The following is a 23,809-nucleotide window of genomic DNA, read 5'->3' as shown; positions in this document are numbered from 1 at the left end:
TGAACACATGAGCAAACATAAACTTTAATGTAACATACACTGCATATTCAACCAAAAGGAGTATTTTTTTGTTAGTTATGCAACATTTTGCCCTGTAAGGACAGAGCCATTACAATGTGAATGATCTGAGCCATCCTCTTCCAAAGCTATAATGTCTGGAATTTCATCCGTCTCAGAAGTCAAGTCTATGGGGGTGAAATCAAACACCTGTAAGAGAAGAATCTTAGATATTAAAACAAATACTAACGAAATGAGCCACTGGCCCCTGTGAGGTCATGGAGACATTAATTACTGCATGTGGGTAAACTTTGCTTTATCTATAACTGTGCATTCTGAAAAGATTTTGTGTAGTCTTTTTTTTTTTTTCCCACAATTCACTCATATTATAAAAGCACTAAGGAAATTTCTCTTTAAATGGAAACTGCTGGTGTAACCTATTAAATGGAGGCTCGAAAAAAAAGATATAAAACATTTCTGGTGATTTGTCTACTATCTATTAATCTATTACTCTTTTTAAAATAATAAAATGTCCCTTATCCATAAGTCTGACTTCTAATAATATAAACTCTTCAGATGTCCATGAACTGAAGAAAGAAAAGGTCTTTTAACAGTTGAAATAGGCATCACAAAGCCCTGGCTCTCCCCTGTATAGGAAAGGCTTTAGGGCTAAGAAGCTCAATTGACTCTTACATACAATTTTGATAAGTTCTTAACCAATCTCCAGTGAAAAGGAGAAAATTAGTAAGGTATATTACTAGAATCTTGATATAAGGCTGAAATCTTGATAGCATAGAAAAAAATAGCTGACTACCTAACAGAGACAAAACAAAACAAACAAACAAATCCCTTAAAACACACGCAAGTAGAGAGATTCTTGCTTTGTTCATTGGGCGCTTTGCCTGTTTGTGGCCCTTACTGCACCTCCTAAGAAGTCAAGTGCTCAGAGGAGTATGCAGGCTGAGGTACAAATGTCCACTGTTTCCTCCTGAGGCTTTCAGTTCAGGGAGATCAAGCTGCACCTTAGCTCTTCATGAACGTTCACTTTGTAAAGATCATATCCAGCCTGACATCAACAAAAGCCAGCAATGCTTACACGAATGGGTTCAGGGCACCGTTAGGCAAGCAACTCTTGCAGTTTTAACTTTTTTGTGTTAAAAGACGTGCCTTGCTTAGCTATCTCTGAACTATTTCTATTAAAGGTATATTTTGACATCCAATATCATTCTATTCATTTTTAGTAAAATAGAAAGCTATGACACAAAAGCATATAAGAAGAGGAATTTTCTGGGCCCCAAACAAGGACGCAAGCTGCAGTCTTTTCCTATCAGAGTTCTAGAGTGCTAAAATGGAAAAAATAGGGCCTTTGACATCAGTAAGACTGTCGGACTATCTTCCCATCCTGCGTGCATCAACCTTTTCAACCTCAGTTTCCTTATCCCTCAGATAAGGAAAATCCTGATTGGGTTGTAGGTGGGGAATAAAGATAGCTCAATAAACAGTAGCTTTTATTATTTTTAGTTCCTTAAATACCCCCACTGAACCTCAAAAGTCAACTACAGACCATATACTGTTGACCTAAACTATAGTTCTTTGCAGGAGGCTGGAGGTCCCACATACTTTTTTGGAAAGACAGCAGGCTTTTAGGAGAAGAGTTACCCCAGCTCCATTATCAAAAGAAGTACCTCTAGTCCCAAAATGGTTTAGGAGAGCTAGATGACTAATCTGCCTACCATACATCCGGGATGATTGAGAGGTCTAATTCCCATTATCCCTAGCTATCACTAAAGCCTACTTGAAGGCTGTGAAGGAAAGAGGGGAGGGTGGGACAGCTAAGAGGTGATTACAATCTATCAAGTTTCCATGGTAACTTTAATTTATAATCTGGTGGTCTTGCCTAACCATTTCGTGGGGTTTTTAGAAATGTGGCACAAGTAGAACCATTCCACAGATTTCTAAATTAAATCTCTTTTCCATTGACAAAAATGGAAAATACAGTTATGGAATCTCAAAGTAGGCATGTAAAGTGTCTCTTACTGACAATGCCCATGGGGGATGGAGGCCCAACTCAGAATCAGATGCTTACTGGGGAACTTATCAGGTAACTATAGTCCCTCCTAGCAACGACAGGAAACCAGCAGGATATTCTATTCAAGAAAACCATGCTAGGATGCCCTGAACACAGCATAAATTTTTCTGCGGTTTGTATACCATGCAATCTTATGGAGTACCTTTCGTATGATAGACTTCACAGATCTGCATATTCGTTATGACAGTTTTCCAGGGAGTGGCACTAAAGCATGTTGAGGATAGGGGGCCTTTTTCTAGTTTGCATAAAGGTAGGCTAGTGGTGGCCAAGGGCCCAGCATGGGTGGGGCTACTAAAGGAACAGCAACACCAACTGGGGGGGTTTCGGTGGCTGCTATAGGTGAGTGTGCATGCAGTGCCTGTAAACGTGACAGAGGATCAGGAATATTGATTTATTTTAAAACAATATCTAATTAATAAAGAACTAATAAAGTGAAAAGAGAAAAACTAAAATTTTGGTTTGTTTGTATAAAAGTAATTCTAACGTACAGGTTGATAAAAGGGTCGTGCAAAGTGGTAACGGTTAGTTACAACACTAAATATGTAAGACTAACCCTGATGGAGTTGGATTTTGACAGAAACCTCTCACTGTTCATAATAGGTTATTTATGCAGCTTGATTATGTGTTTCCAAGTTAGAAGGATCAGAAGTATCTTGGTTCTGCTTTATTCTCTCTTTACCTTTTACCCGAAGAATTTGGCCCAGCTGAGTAGACTAGATGCACACCCCCTGCCTCAGTGATAAAGTAGGAATACCCTCTTTTACACAGATGCTTTGTCCTTGGCGACCAACAGTCCAAGGAAGCAGTTAGAACTCTCAGCCTAGAGAGCAGATTAGTACTGATCACAACACAATTAAAATGATTCTTGATAACTGTTGGGTAACATTCACCTAGTCAATGTTAACCCCTGTGTATTTGATTCATTTGAGCAGGTTCATCAGGAAGTAAGTCTTTTTAAAATAAGACATTTTATGGAGCCCACATTGAGGGTCTTGTTTGTTGAGTAAGGGCTACAGGTAACGCTAGCCTCATTTTTTTTAATTTTAATTTCCTTTTTTAAAAAACAATTTTGTTGTTGCTATTGAAAATATACACAGCAGAACATACAACAGTTCAACAGTTTCTACACATACAATTCAATGACATTGATTAGATTCTTCAAGTTGAGCAAATCGTTCTCATCATAAAAAAAAAAAAAATTAACCCTATCCCTATTCTTGTTTCTGGTTAAAAGCTTTCATTGCTCTCAAAGTATGATCAGTCAGTCACCTGCATTAGAATCACTAGGGATGTTTTTGTCTGTTTTTTTAATGGGTGCTTTTTAAAACTGGATGCATGGTCCTACCTCTAGATGACTAACTAGACTCTGAAGGGGTGGGACTCAGGAATCTACATTTTATTAGTCTCCCAAGTTGATATTCGCTGGCATAGGCAGAGCGGGCAGGGGAAGGCTCCCTGAAAAACAACATGATTTTATCCGCAGAGAGATCACTTGAGCCGTTTTACACAGAGGACTTGGTCTGATAGATGTGTCTGCTGCCTCCTTAGCTGAGTTTTTCCATGCTCTAGCCTATGTAGTATAACCCAAACCAAACCCATTGCCACTGAGTCAATTCCAACACACAGTGACCCTTAGGGCAGAAAGGCCCCATAGCATTTCCAAGACTAAATCTTTACAGAAGTAGACTGCCAGTGGAGTGGCTGGTGGGTTTGAACTGCTGACCTTTGGGTTAGCAGCCAAGTGCTTAACTACTATGCCACCAGGGCTCTTTCCTGTGTAGCAGACAATGAAAAAGGAAAGTGCTTGATTCATACTAGTCAATATCTGCTCTTATTAATGCTAAATTATAATTTAAACGGAAACTCTTCCTCAAGGATATTTACACAAAAGTCCGTTTTTTTATTACACTTTTGTAAGATGTCGATTAACAACACTGTCTACCACCTTCCTCATTTCCTTAAGTTCTGGAAGTCTTTAGACATTTTATCCTCCCTTTAAAGAAAATCTAAGTCGGCATTCTCTTTTGCTTCGGTCAAGAAAACTTGAAACTCAAATTGCTGCCCTGCCATTCCTATACTGCCTTCTGTTGAAGTGCCATATTTGGCATGTTAATTTTGTAATAAAGGCAGGGAGTTGGAAAATCAGCAGCCGAGGGCCATTAATGGTAACGGGCAAACAGCATTCTATACCAGAATATCATTCAAATATTCATCAACAATCTTTCCCTAAAACTGTAAGTTTTTTGAGGACATTTTACATTTCCAGAAGAGTTTATGCCTTACACTATTAGAAACTCAAGTATTGAATTGAACCATTTGGTTAATGCAGCTACATATCTATAATAATATAATTACCTACATATCCACATTGACTACCCAGTGAATGTACCAAGTAGGTTTTTCAATGTTAGGCCAAAATGTACGTATTATAGGATAATATGCTCTAACATCTTTTACATGGCTCTCTCAGAAAGCATTTTTCTGTCATCAGTAAAAAGCCAAAGAACCTAGAAGGTCTATTCTACAAGACTAGCCTTCTCTATGAGATTCAAAGCATTTCATTATATTAGATTCCATATCTCCCTAATCTGCATCACCTATGCATATTAAGGAGCTGGATCAGAACAGAGGCCCAGTGGGACTCGTCCCAGTGCCACCGAGGGCACTGATGGCAGGCCTTCCTGTCCATCTCCCACACCTGCTCTCCCAGACATCGTTTAGACTCAATTTCTTAAACATTTGTGCACAAATACGTTCTTCCTTCTTCTTTCTCCCCTCACTATTTCCCTTCCTGCCCCCGCCCATGAGCTACGTAGTACTCTAAAAGGGGTATCTCAGGGAAACTAAATTTTAGTATTTTCCTTTTTACTTCATTCGTTCTTCAATATCTATAACACTTCTTCAAAGTAGATATATTTTTCTAATCATGATCTAGTATCATGTACTCACACCTAACTGGCAACTTGAACCGGTCAGTTAGATACTACTTGTCACTGTCCCACAGATGGTGCTTCCTGGCCTCTAGTGGCCCCACCCTCCACTTTGTCCTGGAAGGGTAGGCTGCATCCTACAGGACCACCACTAGTCCACATCCTACCCTTATGCAAATTAGAAAGACACCTCATCCTCAACCACTTCAAATGTTCAGGCATCATTCATCTTACTTTACAGATGAGAAAACTAAGGCTCAGACATTAATGGCTATTACACTGTGTTCCTCTGATTTTTTGCCCAGGACTAACCAGGAAGTCCATATTATTATTACATGCAAAGGACAAAAAAAACCCTTGAACTCTCAGAAGAGAGTTGATAATCCATCTCCCCAGTCAATAATCACTGGTATTGGCAGAGCGGGCAGGAGAAGGCTCACTGAAAGACAATGTGTTCTCATCCATGCTGAGAGCACCGGGCCAGGCTTCATTCAGCCAAATATTTAAGAATCTTGCATGGTTAGATACTGCACTAGGTTTAGTCAGCTTTTTCTCTCAAAAGAATCGTCCTCCTTGAGAAAAAGTCTGTTAAACTAAAACTGCCGAGTTACACACAGTAAAACTGCAAGATACAAGGACGACACAAATTTTGAGACATGTTGACAGTTGAGCGTAGCAAACATAGGCACAAACTGGAAACACACAGACAAAACCAATGTGCAAGCTCATGGCAAAAAGCAAGGGCTGGCGCTCCTTGTGTGGACCCAAGAGTGATCTGCATTGTATGTTGTATATCATGCATACCTTTGGGACCTGTATCCTTTTCACAAGAATTCAGCTGTCATTTAAATTCTTATAACAGGGGAACATAAAGGTGTATGTCCAGGACAAGGAAGCATGTGGATAGCTGTACATATGATTTTTCCAGCCAATTAAAATAAACCACAAAATAACAGCCTGAGTTTTGAGGCAAAAGGGTAGGTGCGTGTTGGATACGGACTACGAAAAAAACTTTTTTTTTTGTAAGAAGCAGAGGCTCTAGAATGTGCCAGCCACTAGAGACAGGCAGGCAAATGAACAGGCTGTGTCCTGGAAGCCCATAAATCATGAAAACCCACCCTTCCCAGGAGCTGGAAGCTTCTTGGCTGCAAAATAAAGAGCAGTCTTCAAGTATTTCAATGATTCCCTGCCTTCCAACTCAACTCACCTGTTTACTGATTCCTGAAATTATCTTGAGAGGAAAAACTTAGTCCCATAACTTGATAACAAGTTTTGACAGACCCGTTCACACCAAAGGTATGTGTAAAATTATGTGCTGCTTCGTTTTCACGGGAGAAAAGAGGTGAGCCAGGGCAAAAAGAGGAGATGAATTTGACTTGGACTTCAGGTCTGCTGAAGGGCAGCCCTTTTTACCTTTTTAGCATGCATGGTCAAGCAGAAGCATGTAGCTCTATTTCACACGTTCTATGATTTGGTTTTTTTTTTAAATAGTTTGATATACTGCGGCTTATTTCCTAAATAATTGACCAACACTGAGGGGGCTAGAAGCCTGGACTACAACCTTAGGTAGGAGACATAAGGACCCTTTTCTGTAGGGGTCCCAGAGTCCTTTTACTTCTTATTATTTGCCCATGGTCTTCTAAATGTACCTCACCGACAATTCAAGATAGCAACTTTCATCCAAAACGACAACACCGTAAGTTAAATTCAGCTGAAAATGGATGCTGAATGATCTCATTCTAGGGCTCATACTTCAAGTTGTCCTTGGGTGAGAAATGCTTACTGCCTTTATGTGAGACTGATGAAAATAGTCACTCACTTCCTTTCAGCTTTGATTCATTTTCAGCAGGGCCGTCAGCTATGAGTAGATCCTTCTACTGGCTTAGAAGCCCAATCTCAGGGGTCCAGTAAATTGGCAAATAACGGGAACAAACATCACCTAGTAAAATTCTAATATGCACATCAGCTTTTAATTTAAGACCTGTTATCAAACATTCCATTTTTAACAACAGTCTTCCAATGTTATCACCCTGCCAAATTTACACAACAGACCAAATGGAATTCGTGTATGTGTTTTAGTAATCCTGCTACGCAGAACAAGCGGCTCTATGAAAGCAACACACAAAGCACATGGAACAAACAGCATAAAACTGATCTATTCTTCAGTGAATTTTATTAATTCAAAGATGGAATTCCTTTATGAGAAATAAAAAATTAAAGCCAAGCTGTACAAGCATGCATTATAAGGCAAATCAGTGATAAGGCCTGCTCAGACAAAACCAGAGCAGACATCAATTCATACCACAGCCCACTTGAAGGTTTTTTTATTTAGTATAAACATACAGAAATGGTGGCAACACAATGGCCACAGAATGAGACCGTAACTGCACTTGAACTTTTAGTGAGTTCTGGCTAGGTTCTGACAAGTTTCTCATCCTTTTCGTACCAGCCAGGTAAACAAGAGAACATATCTGCTAATGCCAGAAACCTTACAGCTCTTTATCCTGCTGAAACTATAATGGAGGACCTTTTTTTCTAGCTACCTGCTTCCCCAATTTCAATTTGTCTAACACATTAATTTCAATATAACAGAAGGTATCATCTGGCTGGCTGTACCTTGCACAGATGACAGGGACAAGTTTAATGTGTTTTGTGCTCAGGTTCCTGGGCCTGCTGGTAGGCCTTGTTCTGCCCTGCACCTTGGGCCTGGGCATTCTCAGGCTCAGTCAGCTGAGGATAAAAGGGACCTACCAGCCAGTTGAGTGGTGTGTTGTTAACAAGATAATCCATAACATCGTCTAAAGATGCCTTCATTTTCTGTAGCTGCCCCTTGCTAGAAGTGAGAAGACCATCGGACACTTCCTTAAAGGAGGCAACATTGAGGAACACTGTATAGATGTCACCTGCCATGACCCCCAAGCTGTTGGCTTGATCTTGAATGTTCTGAGGTATACCTTGGATGTTGGACAGGAGGGTGTGGCACGTGGTCTGGAGCTGCTGAGTCAGGTTGCGGGCAATAGCAAGGGTACGTGACTCAATGTGCTAAAAATAAGACAAATTAAAGAATTAGCTGGGATCCAATGGTGCTACGTATGAATTAATTCAATGACAGTAAACTGGTTATGTGTCCAACACGTATATGCAGTTTCTTTGCTTTTTTAAAAATCCTCATACCAACGACTCACATGGTATAGATGTATGAACATGAGCTTAGGGTTTAAGTAAGTTGTTCCAGTTAACGACTGGTATGGGGATTTGAACTAGTGCCTAAGTCTCCCAACTTCATCAACTTAAGCTTAAGAAATCTAACAGGCAGGGGGAGACTAGACAGAATGAAAACATACTGTGTTAGTAGAGCAATTTAGATATTCTCTCCTGAAATAAGATAATATGTTATGAACAATCAATTAATATTTATTTTGAAGGCAGATGTATAATAGTTTTGGAGACCCAAAGAACCACTTTCCAGGACTACAACATGCTATTTCCACCGTCTGTAATACTGTTGTTAGTTGCCATCAAGTCAACCCTGGCTCATGGCAACGCCCAGTGTGCAGGGAAGAACTGCCCCACAGAGTTTTCAAGGGCTGTGAACTTTCGGCAGCAGACTGCCAGGTCTATCTTCCAAGGAGTCTCTGGGTGGGTTCGGACTGCCAACCTTTCAGCTAGTAGCTGATTCCTTAGCTGTCTGTGCCACCAGGGACTCCTGGAACACGAGCCCTACTTATTGCCTTTTCATCTAATTTATTCACTCATTAGGAGTCAGCTTTGATCTGCTTCAGTAAAGATTATAGCCAAGAAAACCCTACAGAGCAGTTCTACTCTGTAACACATGGAGTTGCCATGAGTCAGAGCTGACTCGATGGCAATGGGCTTGGTTTTTTGGTTTAGGTCATCTCTTCTAGGAAGCCATCTGACTCACCCACCCCGCTCCAAGGCTGAGTTAGGTACCTTTCCTGTATATTCTCCTAGCATCTGTATTATACTGTCACACAAACACTCAAATGGCATAACTGCCTGTATCCCCCTGCTAATCTGTACTCAGTATGAGGGAAAGACCCATGTTTCTCATTTAGTTGTACCCCATTTGGGGCAATATATATATATCTGTAGGTTGGGAGATAAAGTGTCTCCCCAGTTTTGCTTTCCTGTCACATAACAAGCAACTTTATGCACAGAGTAGTGTTCAGGTCTTTGATAGGGAAGAGTACTACAAGAGGAATTACGGAAAAATTGAAATGCAAAGTCTGAGGAGAACTTTTGCAGTTTTCTTACCTCAGCACAGTGGGATTCATCAGTGTCGTCATGGCCAATGCTTCTCTTCCACTCCACCCATGAGAGGTAGAGCTTATCTTGAGCATCCTGAATTCTCTGGTTGGCACCATGCACATTCTTCCTGGCAAATTCAATCTAGAACACAATAAGACAAAGGAACATAGTAGTTAGACAGTCAAGTTAACCTATGCTCAGATACTTGATATAAATCATGTGACACAAAATCCATGACTTTCTGTAAGTGTTTAAGGAAAACCATCCCTGTTGTCACTGCCAATTATTATCAATATGAGTAAGTCGGCCAAGCAGTAGTAACTAAACCAAAATCGAAACCAAACCCACTGTCGCTGAGATGATTCCGACTCAGCGACCCTACAGGACAGGGTAGAACTGCCCCATAGGATTTCTGAGACTGTAAATCTTTACAGAAGCAGACTGCCACATCTTTTTCCTGCAGAGCGGTGGTGGGTTTGAACCACTGACCTTTCGGTTAGCAGCCAAGCACTTTGACCACCATGCCATCTGCCTCTATATAACTATTAAACCACTGTTCCCCAATTTACCTCCAGTTTATCACAGGTAACGCAACTAAAATTTAATTTGTTTATGTGTAAAGTAAAAGAGTAAGGAGTTCAACCTTCCTTTTCCCTATTGTCAGCCACCTATTTCCCCTTCCAGGAAGGAACCACTTTCTCGTGGTAGTGCAGAACACACTGTTCTGTAACTTGGCAATCTTTCATCACTACACAGTAGTCTATTGTGATCTTTCAATTCAGTTAGTCCTCTATTAGTTGGCATGCATTGCTTACAGTCTTCTGCAAATTCAAACTAGTATTAGTAGGATAAATTCCTCAAAGCAAAATTGCTCAAAGTATAGGTCTGTTTGTAATTTTCCTACGTACTGCCAATCGATCCCTTGAATCTGTTCCTTAAATTCTCCAGAAGTATACCAGTGCGCCTTTGTCTACACCCTTGCCAACAGCATCAAATTTTGCCAGTGTGATAAGACAATAGAAGTATCTGTATTTATTTTATGTAAGAGTAAGGTTAGCATCATTTCATACATTTGAGCTATTTATACTTCCTTTTCTATGAATTGATTGTATGCCTTTTGCCCATTTTTCTATTGGGTTGTTCCTAAAGAAACATTTAAAACTCCTAGATTTCATGATTACCTTTAATCTCACCCTTTGAGATGAATGAACTCACTTCAGATTATCTTAAAATGAAGTTTTACTCACCAGGTTAACAGTAGAATGGAGTTGAGAGATGGTCTCTTGGCTTTTTTGCTTAGCTTCTTTAACCCTGCTGAGAGCCTGCTGGTAGGCACGGGAACGGAGCTTGGTAGACAGAGATCCCAATCGAACATAGTAACTTGGCTTCTGAACCGTATCAAATCCTTCGACCTTTTTTGCCTCTTTTTCTGAGGTTAGAAAAGAGGGACAAAAATTTAAAGGAGCACAACGACAGGGGACAAGGCCTGGACTCTAACCCAGGCCTTGACTTTGTCGATTCTACCCTCATGCCTACCAACTGTGCATTCATTTCCCCAAGACTGCTCATGTCTCCTGCTGGGCTTGACCACCTGAACATTTCACTGTACTGACATTTTCATCCACACGTCCCTTCTCACTAGAATGTGCTTCTTGGACAACACAGTACCCAGCACATAAACTACACTAAATCCATTGTCATCGAGTCGATTCCAACTCACGGCAACCCCATATGTTACAGAGTAGAGCTGCTACATAGGGTTTTCTCCGCTGTCATCTCTATAGAAGCAGATGCCCAGGACATTTCTTCTGCAGTGCTGCTGGGTGGGTTCAAACTGCCAACCTTTAGGTTAGTAGATGAGTGCAAACCATTTGCGCCACCAGGGACTTTACCCGGCACATAGTAGGCACTAAATGTTTAACGATTCTGTAAAGCAGCCCATTAAAGACAATCCATTTAAAGAGAATCGTTTATCTAGGCTAAACTTTCTCCTAACGTTCAAAACTTAGTATGTATAATTCAGTGTGAAACAAGATTGCTTTAAGAAGACAAACCTAGCTTTATAGGTACAGAGTTTCTGATTCGGGTGATAAAGACAGTTTTAGAAATAGTGGTCAAAGTTGTGCAACATTGTTAATGTAACTATTGCCACTAAATTGTAAACTTAAAAATGGTTAAAATGGCAAATTTTGTGTAATATTTGGCACAATGGTTAAGCACTCAGCTGCTAACCAAAAGGTCAGCAGTTCAAATCCACCAGCAGAAAGATGTGGTCGTCTGTTTCTGTGAAGACTACAGAAACCCTATGAGCTGTTCTACTCCGTCCTGTAGGGTCACAATGAGTCAGAGCCAACTCAACAGCAATGGGTTTGGTTTGAGATACACATATAAAGCCATAATAAAATAAAATTAAAAAAAAGAAAGGCATATCTATAGGACAGAAAGTAGATAATTAGTTGACTGGTGGTGGGAACTGCAACTGACTGCAAATAGGCATGAGGGATTTTTTGGGGTGATGAAAATGTTCTAAAGCTGGATTGTGGTGATGACTGCACAACTCTATAAATTTGGCTGAAAGCAGGCAAATTTTCTAGTGCATAAAATATATCTCAGTGAAGCTGTTAAAAAGGATTGCTTTAAGATATAAAACATTATCTTAACACAAAAATCTAATTACCTAGCTCTTCCTGGGTGAGAGGGAGATACTGGTCTACCAGTAGCTCTGATTTGGTGAGTGCGTTTTCTACTCCACTGTTCACCAGTTGCATCATCCGACTTCCCAAGACTGTGTTAATGCTGCCATTGACTACAGACTTGGTTCTCTCCACACTGCCAGTCACCGCTCCTTTGGTCTTGTCCACTACTCCAGTGATTGTGCTGGCCACGGAATCCTTGGCCCCAGTCACAGTAGTGGTCACAGCATCTTTCGCCCCAGTCACTGCACCTTTGGCATTGGCAACAACCTACAAATAGAGAGGAAGATCACTTAGTGGGTGAAAAGCATGGGCATTAACACACACTGAAGGTCTTCATTAATATAGCACAGTTGAAGAGTTAAGTAAGAAACTTGGCACTGGCACTCTCTAGCTTTGGAGTCTTGGGCATGTCACTAAGCTTGAGTGAGCCTCGATTTCCTCATCATGTATATCTGCCCTACCTACCAGTCTGCAAGGGTTGTTGTTGGAAGAACAAATGAGGTAAAGGGAAATAAAATTCATCAAGTTTTTAAAGTGTTCAGTTTTGTTTATTTATTTGTTTTTTATTAAATGAACAAATAGTGAGGTAGAGGAGTTGGTTACTCTAAAGAAGAATGGCATTTTCCATGTTGACACGCTTACTATACTGGAAGCAGTTCCTGCATGCATACATACTCTCAGACATACGTACCATGATGCATGCCCAATCCTTTGCACACAAGTCTGTAGACAACACCTAAGCAGAGATGACAGTACTCCATCCCTGTCACTTCCACAGGATTTCCAAACCACCATCCTACCCAAGCTCCAACCATGATACCCAAAGGTAGCCTAGAGGCATGGCTGGTTGGTTTTCCCATTTTGCTCACATGTAAAGGAAAAGATACAGACTGGCACAAAAGATTCCCCCCCTTTGTGCTTATGCAACAACACAATCATACCTGGCATGCTTGACTGAGTTCAGTTCCTCTCAAATACTACACGATATGTTTACAACAGAAACCCTGGTGGCATAGTGGTCAAGTGCTACGGCTGCTAACCAAAAGGTCGGCAGCCCAAATCCACCAGGCGCTCCTTGGAAACTCTATGCGGCAGTTCTACTCTGTCCTTTAGGGTCGCTATGAGTCGGAATCAACTCAACAGCAAAGGGTTCAGGTACAGGTATGTTTACTACTAAACACTGATACTGGGGAAGTAAACCGGTGTGTGTTCTGAGTTGCTGCAAGGGAAGGAAGGAAGCAGCTGATTGGAGGAACAGTAGTCTAAGCTCCCAATCCAAGTAAGCTAACTCTTACTTGGATAGTTCTGCTCCCTATATTGGAGAGTGGGGAGGGGACACATGAAAGATTTCCTACAGTCATATCTTAGGTATAGAACATAAAGTTTTCAAAGTCATTTCATAAACCAGCGACTTGTCCAAGATCACGCATGAAATGTGGACTGAAAACCTAGATCCTGACTTAATACCATTTTTATTATGAGAGGAAGAAATGGTTTTAACCCTACTGTGCCCTCCTTCAGGTCCTACACAAAGGGGGCGGTAAAGGCGAGAATTTGAGACAAGGATAACAACTATCACAACCCTTTCCACTTAAAAACTTTATTACAAGGACACTTACAGCAGTTCCATAATTCTAGTTATATGACTAAATGGGGCGAGATAAAGCCTACAGTTTAGTTATTCTCTAAAGTGTCCTTTCAGGCACTAATATTCCATGAAGAGCTAACTCCATGAAGAACAGCTAATAGTTAATATTAACCTCTTGCATGTGAATATAAAAATAAGTTAACTATTTACATTTAAAAAGTAAGCCTTTTTTTTCTTCCAAGTCACTCACTTTGTTTTTTTTAAACACAAGGTAAATGATTCATGGTACCAGGTTATTTTGCAAAAACATTTTAAGATATTAAGTTTCTTCTCCTCACAAGCAAGGTGAAATACAATGAACGGGCAAATGTCTTCTGGTATAATCCAGCCATGCTCCTGAGATACTTACAAAATAGTGTAAATTAATATGCCTAGTGTCATCATCCTATGAAGCAAGCAAGAGAAAAAAAATTTCCCTCTATGGCAGGAGGAAGGAATACCACACGTTGTTATGGTACACAAGATATATGGGTTTTTTACAGTGACTTTCTACAGGCTACCTACCATGTCAGATTGGAGGCCAAAGAACACTAGACCGCAGCCCAAATAAAGCTATGACACTTACGTCCTGGTCTAAGTGACTACTTCCAAGTATCAAGTTTTGTTACCTGTGAAATAAATATACTGCCCAAAATGGTTACGTGGATTAAATACACAATTGTGTAGCCATGTTAGTTTGGGATAAGTCAGATTTGGTTAAGAAGTCCATCTGGAACTTCGTATTTTTTTTTCTTACATAGGGAGTTGTTTAAAAGGGCTATAACTGAATACAAATTCAAATGTCTTAGAAGATAAAAGTCTACATTAAAAACTAAATGTTCAGGGCGTAGTACAAATGCCAACATTTACTTACAGGTGTATAGTTAAAGACAAACAGAAAAAAAAAAGATCACAGGAAGAAGCAAAGTGGTAACTTATCTTTTGGTGAGATTACGAGGTTTTATATAGCTCATTCCAGAGTCACACAAATCCAGTGAGGAAACGAAGATGAAGCTAAGGTTAGCCCCCTCTTCCCACCCCATATCAGCATGAAGTAAATCCTTCTTTAACTATTTGTTAATACGTCAAATGAAGACCCTCTCCAGATTACCATTTACTAGAACTTTCCACAACCCAATCCAATTTTTTGTTGTTGTTAATTTTAAATACGGTAACTTGACTTATAATGTTACCTACAAGTTAGTGAAATTTAAAGAAAATACCCAAAGGAGAAAATAATAACTTTCCTCATTAGGTTAGTCCCAAGCAGCATAATCAGTTTTTAAAGAGATATACACATTCTAAAAGCTATACACTAAACTTGTCTATTTAGGTTATAAAAGACACAGAGTCAGATTTTTCCCTACCTTGTATTACTGTGTGTCATGCTGTATGCTTAGTTAGAAGGAAAATTCTAGGACATGTCTATACCAAAGAATCACCAGAATGGATAGGCCTATCATTTTTGTCAGCATTGGCTCGCTGTCCACACAGGATGGTCGTCAGTCCTATCAACACTGCACCAAGCCAAGTTAGAAAAGGTTCTAGTATAGCACCTCTGCATTTATCCAGCACCCCATAACCTGTCGCCGTTGAGTCAATTCCGATTCAAATCAGTTATTTGAGAGAATACCTTCCATCTGCAGAGGTAAAACCACCAACTGATAGAGATGAGACAGAGTATTCTAGTCCAAAGGTGGCTAATTCTTCTCTGCCTCCCAGACGCAGCCTGACAACAGTTCAGGAAGGTAAGGAAGCAGCTGTGATTCTTTCAGGTAAGTATATGCCTGTGTATGGCACACATAGCCTATGATAAACCGGCAGAACATGAAAATATGCAAAGTGGTAAGCCTCCACACTTGGTCCCAAGCTTACCTGGTGTGTTGGTTGATTCAGAATAGGCAGTTTCTCCTCAACCCTGTCTAGCTGTTTACAGGCATAGGTATTAGCAACCGCAACTGAAGAGTCACAAATGGGGAAAAAGTTAACAGTGTAGGCATGAAATGAATACACATTACTAGGCCCTAAATTTCAGCCTTATTATAGAAAAATAGCAAGAATATTTTCATTTACCACAACATATGTTGCCTGGTTTCCCTAGCCCAGACAGGAGGAGGCTTGGCATGTTGTTGGCAACTCATTTCTACTGCCAAGAAAATGAGGGGGAGCAGCAGAAAGTGGCAGCTACAGGTCAGCTAGGAAGCTGGCTAAGAAACTCCTTATCAAATGGCCCCTAAAGTTAATGCCAAAAGAAGTTAGGCTTCACCTGAACCCTCGTTCAGGGAATGAGGATCTGAAGACTCCCTCAAGATCAGCACTTCTATGCTACTTTAATCCCTACCAGTTGCCGCCATGTCCGGTCTAACTTATGGCGACCCCATGTGTTTCAGAGTAGAACTTCACTCCATAGGATTTTCCTGGCTGTGACTTTCCAGAAGTAGAACACCAGGCCTTTCTTCCAAGGCACCTCTGGGTGAGTTTGAACTGCCAACCTTTAGTAACCCAGCGCTTAACCACTTTTTCCACCCAGGGACTCCTCTTTTATCCCTGTCTATACTAAATCTGAAGCTTTGGTCGTGCAGTGGTTAAGAGCTATGACTGCTAATCAAAAGGTCAGCAGTTTGAATCTACCAGCCACCCCTTGGAATCCCTATAGGGCAGTTCTACTCTGTCCTATAGGGTTGCTAAGAGTCAGAATCAACTTCAATGGCAATGGGTTTGGTTTTGGTTTATACTAAATTTAGTGTATGTTTGGGTATGGGTAGGGTCCCCTAGGTATCGCCAGGAAAAAGAGTATACTAATAACACTCTAGATCTATCTCCCTAACAAGTTCCAAATTTTAGTCCAAGCTTCCTCCTAGATGATGATCAAGACAAGCACTAGTCCTCTGTGTACGAAATTCATTTGGGAATAGCAGAGTTGAAATACCTGGTCTCTGGAGGTCCCTTATAAACCTAGGAGTCCATGAGTTAAGCATTTGGGGAAAAGACTTAAACCTTTATTCAGGAGTAGTCTGTTACATGGAAATATTGGAACCACCATACATAGGAGTGACTGCTGAGTATGAAGCTTCTTTTTGGGGTGATGAAAGTATTCTAAAATTGACTGTGCTGATGCTTACACAATCCTGTGAATACACCACTGGTGAAAAATCATTTAACTGTATACTTCTTCATAATTTATTTTATTTTGTTGTTGTTGAGAATATATACAGCAGAGCATACACTAATTCAACAATTTCTACACGTACCATTTGGCGACACTGATTACATTCCAGTCATGTAACCATTCTCACCCTCATTTTCTGAGTTGTTTCTCCCCCATTAACATAAATTCACTGCTCCCTAAAGTTCCTATCTAATCCTCTGAGTTGCTATTGTCAATTTGATCCCATACAGATAGATCTTAAAAGAGTATAATGCTCAAGGCAGGCATTCTTTACTATAGATTCTACACTTTAAATGGGTGAATTGTGTGGTATGTGAATTATATCTCAATACAGATGTTATTTTAAAAGGCAGTTCATGTGCACTGTGTGGTCCCAAGGAGGTCAGTTATTTCAGTTCACCCACTGCATGCTTCCCTTATGATCTCAGTTGCCACCATCAAAGCATCTTTAGAGTTGGCAACCAAGGTCACAAAACAACATGTGTATTAATTGTTTAATAAGAAACTAATCTGCTCTGTAAACCTTCATCTAAACCACACTTAAAAAAAAAAGCTTTCTGTTAAGAACACATAAAGAGTCAAACCAAATGTATTTATTAAATGCCCAAACGTACACAGCTTCATTCAAAGTAGATGAATTAAGAGTTTACATGGGATAAAACGGAAAGATAAATCAACAAATAGGAAAGTATTTAGCGTCAACAACAATTAAAGGAAACATTTAAAACAACACAAGGTATTATTACTGTAAATGAGAACTCAATTGTCTTTGCAATACCAGCTCCTACCACACTGCTTAAATGGAGCTGACAGAACAACAATCTGAATTATACGAAAATAGGCAAAGATTTCTAGGTGTTTTTTCAGGGCAGAACTGGGCTTGTACCTTCGACTGGCTTTCTGTTGACTGGGGTCTCATATAACTCTGTGGGGGGGAGGTTAACTTGTGAATTTTTGTCTGGCAGAGGCCCAAATAATTTCTGTCCAGTCGAAAAGATAACCCCAAAGATTACAGTTTATGAACCTGTAGGATATTAACCAATTTTGTATCTAACCTAGCAATCTTATCCTAACATTACTTTTTTAAACCGTTTATAAATCCCCAGCTCCTCAAATGTTCCTTGAGCCAAACTGAACATCTTACTGGCTCCCTCAAAATTAATGAGTTTAATAAAATCTTTGGTATGTGTTCAATTCAAAAAAAAAAAAAGCATCTCTGGGACGGATTATTTTAAAGTATCATGAAAATCTGCCATGGCTAATCAATGTAACTAAATGGTACATGTTGAATTGGTGAGTATTTTGCTGTATATATTCTTAACAACAACAAAATAAATAAATAAAATTTAAAGAAAAAAAATCTGCCATGGCTATGAAGCAGGCCTTCTCTGACAAGCAGGGTCACCAGGCAGTGTCTAGGTAAACGCCGTATTTGCCTCAGGAAAGCCTGTGGATCCCTGACCATACCACTGTGTGCTCAGAGCAATTACACTGGCATTTACAGTAAAGAACCTCCTGGCTCACCCTTGACCAGTCTCTTGGACTGCCTCTTGAGGGAAAAATCAGAACTCACTTTGAGGCTCTAGCTTCTGGATGATGGGCAGAGCACTCGTCACGGCCACGGAGGTGATGGTCTTCATTCCCTTCTCTGCGATCTCACACACAGACTTCAAGTAGGGATGCTGATCCTTTGTACTGATGTAAGCGGAGAAGACCAGGTCGTAAGTGGAGCTCACCAAAGGCAGGTTGGCCACCCTAGTCACCACACTCTGCAACCAAAGGTTGTGGGGAGGGGTTAGCTTCTCAAAACGTGTGTGGCAGGAAAAAAGACAAGAAACATTTAAAATTCATACCGGTTGTGGATCAACTGCAACAGATCCCATTTTTCTTCCTCGATAAAGGAGACTGTGGAAAAGAAACTTACTTCAGGACCTGGGAGGGATGAGACCCTCTCAGTATTCTCCCTGACCCAAGCAGATGCTAATTTCAAGTAGAGCAAAATTCAAGATGAGATCAGTGTAGTCCTCTGTACTTCTTCTAATCCTCTCTCAATCTTCTCCTAAGGGCAATAGCTTCTGAGGTAAGGCATCAGAGCTTGTGTTTAAACTCTATTTATTAAAAAAAAAAAAAAGACCCAGCAAAGAAATGCAAAGTTACTGACACATGTGTCTTGCTTCTTGCCAGGGTACTAGAAATGCCCTTTGAAAGGCAGTATCTGTTCACGAACATGCTGCGTTGAAATCCCTGTTAAGACGGAAGAGGGATTTCAAGTAGAAGACATCCAGGTCAGTCAACATTCCCCTGGGGGGTCACAGGGTCAGAATTAACAGAGTTGGAGCGCCTTGGGCGGGATTTAATTTTACCTTCCTGAGAAAGAACTAAAACTTGTTTAGGGGAGACTAAGCACAAAGAGAGAGACGTACTCCGAAGAGCTGAGAAACATTTTGGGACGGTTTTAAGCGTAAATTCAGAATCCCGAGGACCCACACGCACGCAAAACCGCCTCGGACGTGGGGAGGAAAAACCTGCACAGCCGCTGTCCCCTGCTTCCGGGCGAGTCAGTTCCCCCTCCTGCCACTAAGGGTCCCGGTTCTACTACAAGTGAATTCGGAGAACACGCGTTTCTTCTCCTGGAGACCCAACTTGAAGGAGGAAGTCAGGCGCCAGTACCGACTGCCTCACTGACTGTGTACCCCATAAACTTCTGCTCTGAGACGATTTTCTAACCCGTTTCCCTTTAAGTAATGTCACTTGGGGACAAATAGGAAGTTACCCAGCCGCCATGCATGCGAGCCAAAGGAGATTTAATAACAACTGCACTAAACCGTTAGCAGAAACGAAACCTCAAGGAACCAAACCCAGGGTCGTAAGCAAGGGTCCCAGAGACCGCCCCTTCCCAGCCAGCACCCCCGGAACCGACCCCCCACCCCGAGAGCCCCACCGGGAGCGGTGCAGCGGCTCCCAGAGCGCCCGAGAAGCCTTGCTGGGGCGCTTGCTGGGGCTCCCGGGACCAGCTCGCTGGTGCAGGGGAGGGGCGCGCACCCACCGACCGACAGCAGAGGAAGGGCGAGCGTCAGGCGAGTCCGCGCGGCCGGCTCTGGCAGCCCAGGCAGCGTTCAGCGTGCGCTCGCCGGCGGCCCAGCGTCTACCCCTCCCGCGCCTCCGCGACACGTGACCGGCGGCCCCGGGAGCCCCGCCCCTCGCCCCGGTCTTCGGCGGAGCGTCGCTCTCGGCAGCGTCCCCCGCCTTCCGTCTCCCTCACAACGCACGCCCGACTTGAAGGGTGGGGCCCACGTCTCGATGCGGGTGTCGGGCCTGGGTGGGGAGGGCCCTGCCTGGCGTGGGAGCCCTGTCTGGGCTCTGCCTTGGTTATGGGGCCCTGAGAGGCCGGTGGCCAGTGTTGGTGGTGCTCAGGTGGGCTTTGGCGGTTTTGCAATAGGCTGTGGAAGGGGGCGTAGAGGAGCCTTGGTGGTGCACCGATTGACGTGCTGGCAGGGAGGTCAGAGGTTCAAACCTACCAGCTGCTCTGCTGAGAAGAAACCTCGCGATCTGCTCCTGTGAAGATTCAAAAAACCCAAACACCCATTGCCGTCGTATAGGATCGCTAAGGTCGCTAGGGGAAACCCTCGTGGCGTAGTGGTTAAGTGGAACTGCTGCTAACCAAAAGGTCGGCAGTTTGAATCCGCCAGGCGCTCCTTGGAAACTATGGGGCAGTTCTGCTCTGTCCTATAGGGTCGCTATGAGTCAGAATCGACTGGGTGGCACTGGGTTTGGTTTTGGTTTATTAAGGTCGCTAGGAAGGGCACCTAACAACAGTAACAATCTGTTGATCGGCGTCATCCTCAGAATAGATACGCCTTTTAAATATGGAAAGAATGGCTTCTAGGCTGTTATTTTTAGCTGACAACTAACTTCTAAAGTTTTGTGAAATTCTACGCTGCTTCTTCATTTTAAAACAATTTGGACTGTAGAGGCATCTGTTTTACTGCTCTTTCCACTTCAAAGTCAATTCCTCCAACATATTTCCAATTTAAGGTTGATAAGAATTTCCAAAAAGGGTCTCAGAATACTGTTGTCGGTCCCCGTCTTTTATTCTCAACAAGACTTCGAATCAAATCACTCCGGTATGATGCTGCCTACGCTTATTACGAAAAGGGTTTTTTTTTTTTTTTTTTTTAATTGTGTAGGTTTTTAAAGGAATTTAATCAACATCACAGTTCTAGTGTTTTCTTGTGTAAAATGAAGGGGCCAGAACCAGATTCTTTGAGCAAACAAGTTAGGTAATCACCCGGAGCCAGGTAGGGTTTCAGAGGGCTCATTCCCTTGTGACTGGCCCAGGATCCCCAGAAATTGCCGCCAGCCTCAGCCTCCGTGAGCTCTCAGCCTGGGGTGGAATCGGGAAAATTATTGTATTTCTTCTCCCCTCACCGCCATGTAAAATACAATACTAAACCATAAAATAAGTGTTAGGCAGTCTGATAAAGTCCAATAAAGTTCTGTGGGGTTTTTTTTTTTTTTTTCTGTGTTGACATCTTGAATGCTTTAAGCAATCGAATTATTCTAAAAAAAAAAATTTTTTTTTTTTCTTGCTGGCATTGCAGCTTTGTTGGTGCTCTAAGCAAACATTTAGTTTGCCTGTTGGCAGTCCACCTTCTGACCTGACACAAGATGAAAGAAAATATTGAATTTTGAGCAATTACGGATGTTTTCTGTTTGTTTTTACTTCTCCCTAATTTGACCTTACTTTGCATCAGAAGACACTTGCCCTTTCCCCTACTTTTTCGTTTCTTAAACCTGTGAGTCACTTCCCCTCTTTAAGGTTGAACAAGCTTCCTTGTGCTTTTCTTTCATTCTCTATGACCTCTGAGGGAGAGGGCCTCAGGGACTAATCTTGCGGCCACACTCTCCAGGCTCACAAGGATAAAACATACCAAATTCTGTGCTCCATCTCTCTTTAGTCTTCATGAGTCTAAGAACATGGAGCTAGTGGCAAGAACACTACCCAAGACGGAAGTGTAAGATACTATTGAGGTAGGTATGTGCCATCATCACAGATGTGGGCTAACTTGAGATTCCTGGGAGGTTTCAAGATTTTGTTTTATTATTTCCAGGATTCAATCGACTTCTTGGACCCTCCAGGATCTGGCTTCCCCCGGCACTCCAGGATCTGGCTACTGCCTCTCTCTCCAGTCACCTCTCTGATCTCCATCATCCTTGAAGTTTAAGCTCCAGCTATATGAATCTACTCACAGGCCTTCGAACACATCCTAGTGTAGAATTCCTATGTGTTGTTACTCATGCTGTTTTCTCTACCCTGTTCAATGGGAATTCACCCTTCAAAACCCAAGACAGATAAGACCATCCTCAGAAGCCCTCCTGACTACCTCAGTTGGAATTCAACACTGCAGCACTTTGTAAACTTTTACTTTTGCCTTTGTCACACAGTATTATTTACTTGTTTATACATTCTTGCTCTTTGACGTCAAGGAAGCTGTTTTTTCCCTTTGTAAACCCTAGTGCACATAATAACACCTGCACTAAATAGATGTCCAATAAATTAGTTGCTGAAATGAATTAAATTTCAGTTTGTGAATGAGCAATTATTTTCTTATAAATATTATCCTATCATTTTTTAGAGCTTACTCTTAACCAGAAATTTCCCTGCATCATCAAGGTAGCCAGTGGTACTCATACCTGACTTTGTAAGTGCTTCACAGCAGTTGTTCATAGTGGGGTCCCTGGCCAACAGCATTAGTAGCACATGAAACTCGTTGGAAATGCCAAGTCCCAGGCTCATCCCAATCCTAGTAAATCAGAAACTCTGCCGTTTTAATAAGCCCTCCGTGTGATTCTGATAGTCTCTAAAGTTTGAGAACCACCGTTTTACAGAATGTTTTCTCATAGTGCACTCTGGGGACTAGGTTATTAGAATCACCAACAGTGTTTGTTAAACACTCCTGCCCCTATCCCATGCCTACTGAATCAGGATCTACAGTGCTTGGGGTCCAGGATCCTACCGTTTAAAGATACCTCACTTGAATACTGCTACTTTGCTCTTTCCAAGGTGCTTTCAAATGTTCATACTTCAGCCTCACAACAGCCTGGAAATTTGGCGGGGTGTGGATCATTATTCCCATTTTAATGATGAAGCAACAGTTACAGAAAAGTTAAGTGGTTTGCCCAGTCTTATAGCTAAGCAGCAAGGCAAGCAGGACTAGATTCCAAGGCCATGACCTTGGCTAGTTACCTAATTTCTCTTTGTTTTAGTTTGCCTCATCTATAAGGGGCAGGGGGAGTTCTTCATGATCTAGGTGAAGGCTATACGGCTGTTCATTGTACTATTCTTCTACCTTTTATGTAGGCTTAAAATGTTTCAAAATAAAAAAAATTTTTTTTTTTATACAGCAATGAGAGTGAACAGACCTGTCACTACATGTGACAATGTAATGTAAATCAAAGTGTAGTATAAATCAAAGACGCTAGATACAGGTACATACTGCACAAAAACAAGCCAACTGAGAGAGATGCTGATGAAGAGTGAGCTAATTAAATCAGGTGGACACTGGAGAGTGTGTTGGCAACTCTTGACTGGAGGGGGGATGGGAAGATAGAGAGAGAGGGAAGGCGGCAAAATTGGCACGAAACAAGAGACTGAAAGGGCTGACTCAATAGGGGGAGAGCAAGTGGGAGAAGGGAGTAAGATGTATGTAAACCTACACGTGACAGACTGATTGGAATGGTAAATGTTCACTTGAAGCTTAATAAAAATTAATTAAAAAAAAAAAAAAAAACAAGCCAACTGAGCTCTGCTGTTGGGAGTCAGGATAGTGGTTACTTTGGGAGGACTAATGACTAGAAGAGTTCATGAGGGGTTTTGGGGTGCTGCTAATTTTCAGTTTCTTGTTCTGGGTGCTAGTTACATGTGCGTGCTCTATTTATGAAAATTCATTAAGCTGTACACTTCTGATATATACAGTTTTCTGTATGTATTTTATATTTCTATGAAAAGTTTAATATTTTCTAGCCACATCC

At 41.5% G+C, this 23,809-nt stretch overlaps 1 protein-coding gene and 1 long non-coding RNA gene across 5 annotated transcripts; one reads left to right on the top strand and one right to left on the bottom strand.

Annotated features, from left to right (window-relative positions):
* Positions 1-19,947, bottom strand: PLIN2 (perilipin 2). 4 transcript variants are annotated; one of them, XM_003407342.4, is made up of 9 exons: positions 19,824-19,947; positions 18,631-18,682; positions 18,351-18,546; positions 15,484-15,566; positions 11,963-12,248; positions 10,533-10,714; positions 9,292-9,426; positions 7,768-8,058; positions 1-207 (listed from the first exon to the last, which is right to left on the bottom strand). In XM_003407342.4, the coding sequence occupies exons 2-9, from the start codon at positions 18,658-18,660 to the stop codon at positions 76-78; spliced, it is 1,335 nt and encodes a 444-aa protein (XP_003407390.2). In that variant the 5' UTR covers positions 18,661-18,682; positions 19,824-19,947; the 3' UTR covers positions 1-75. The 4 variants fall into 4 exon arrangements, with proteins under 4 accessions (XP_003407390.2, XP_023401005.1, XP_010586217.1 ...); XM_023545237.2 differs by having other exon boundaries at positions 19,828-19,890; XM_010587915.3 differs by lacking the exon at positions 19,824-19,947 and adding an exon at positions 19,719-19,790.
* Positions 19,948-20,031: 84 nt separating this feature from the next.
* LOC111749877 (uncharacterized) lies at positions 20,032-23,568 on the top strand. Its single transcript, XR_002785064.2, has 2 exons — positions 20,032-21,808; positions 21,889-23,568. It is a non-coding gene; the product is annotated as an uncharacterized LOC111749877 (long non-coding RNA).
* Positions 23,569-23,809: the final 241 nt, after the last annotated feature.

Source organism: Loxodonta africana, chromosome 9 (genome assembly GCF_030014295.1).
Source record: "Loxodonta africana isolate mLoxAfr1 chromosome 9, mLoxAfr1.hap2, whole genome shotgun sequence".
Classification (NCBI taxonomy): domain Eukaryota; kingdom Metazoa; phylum Chordata; class Mammalia; order Proboscidea; family Elephantidae; genus Loxodonta; species Loxodonta africana.
The sequence above is the reverse complement of the archived record's forward strand: the minus strand, read 5'-3'. Positions and strand labels throughout refer to the sequence as shown.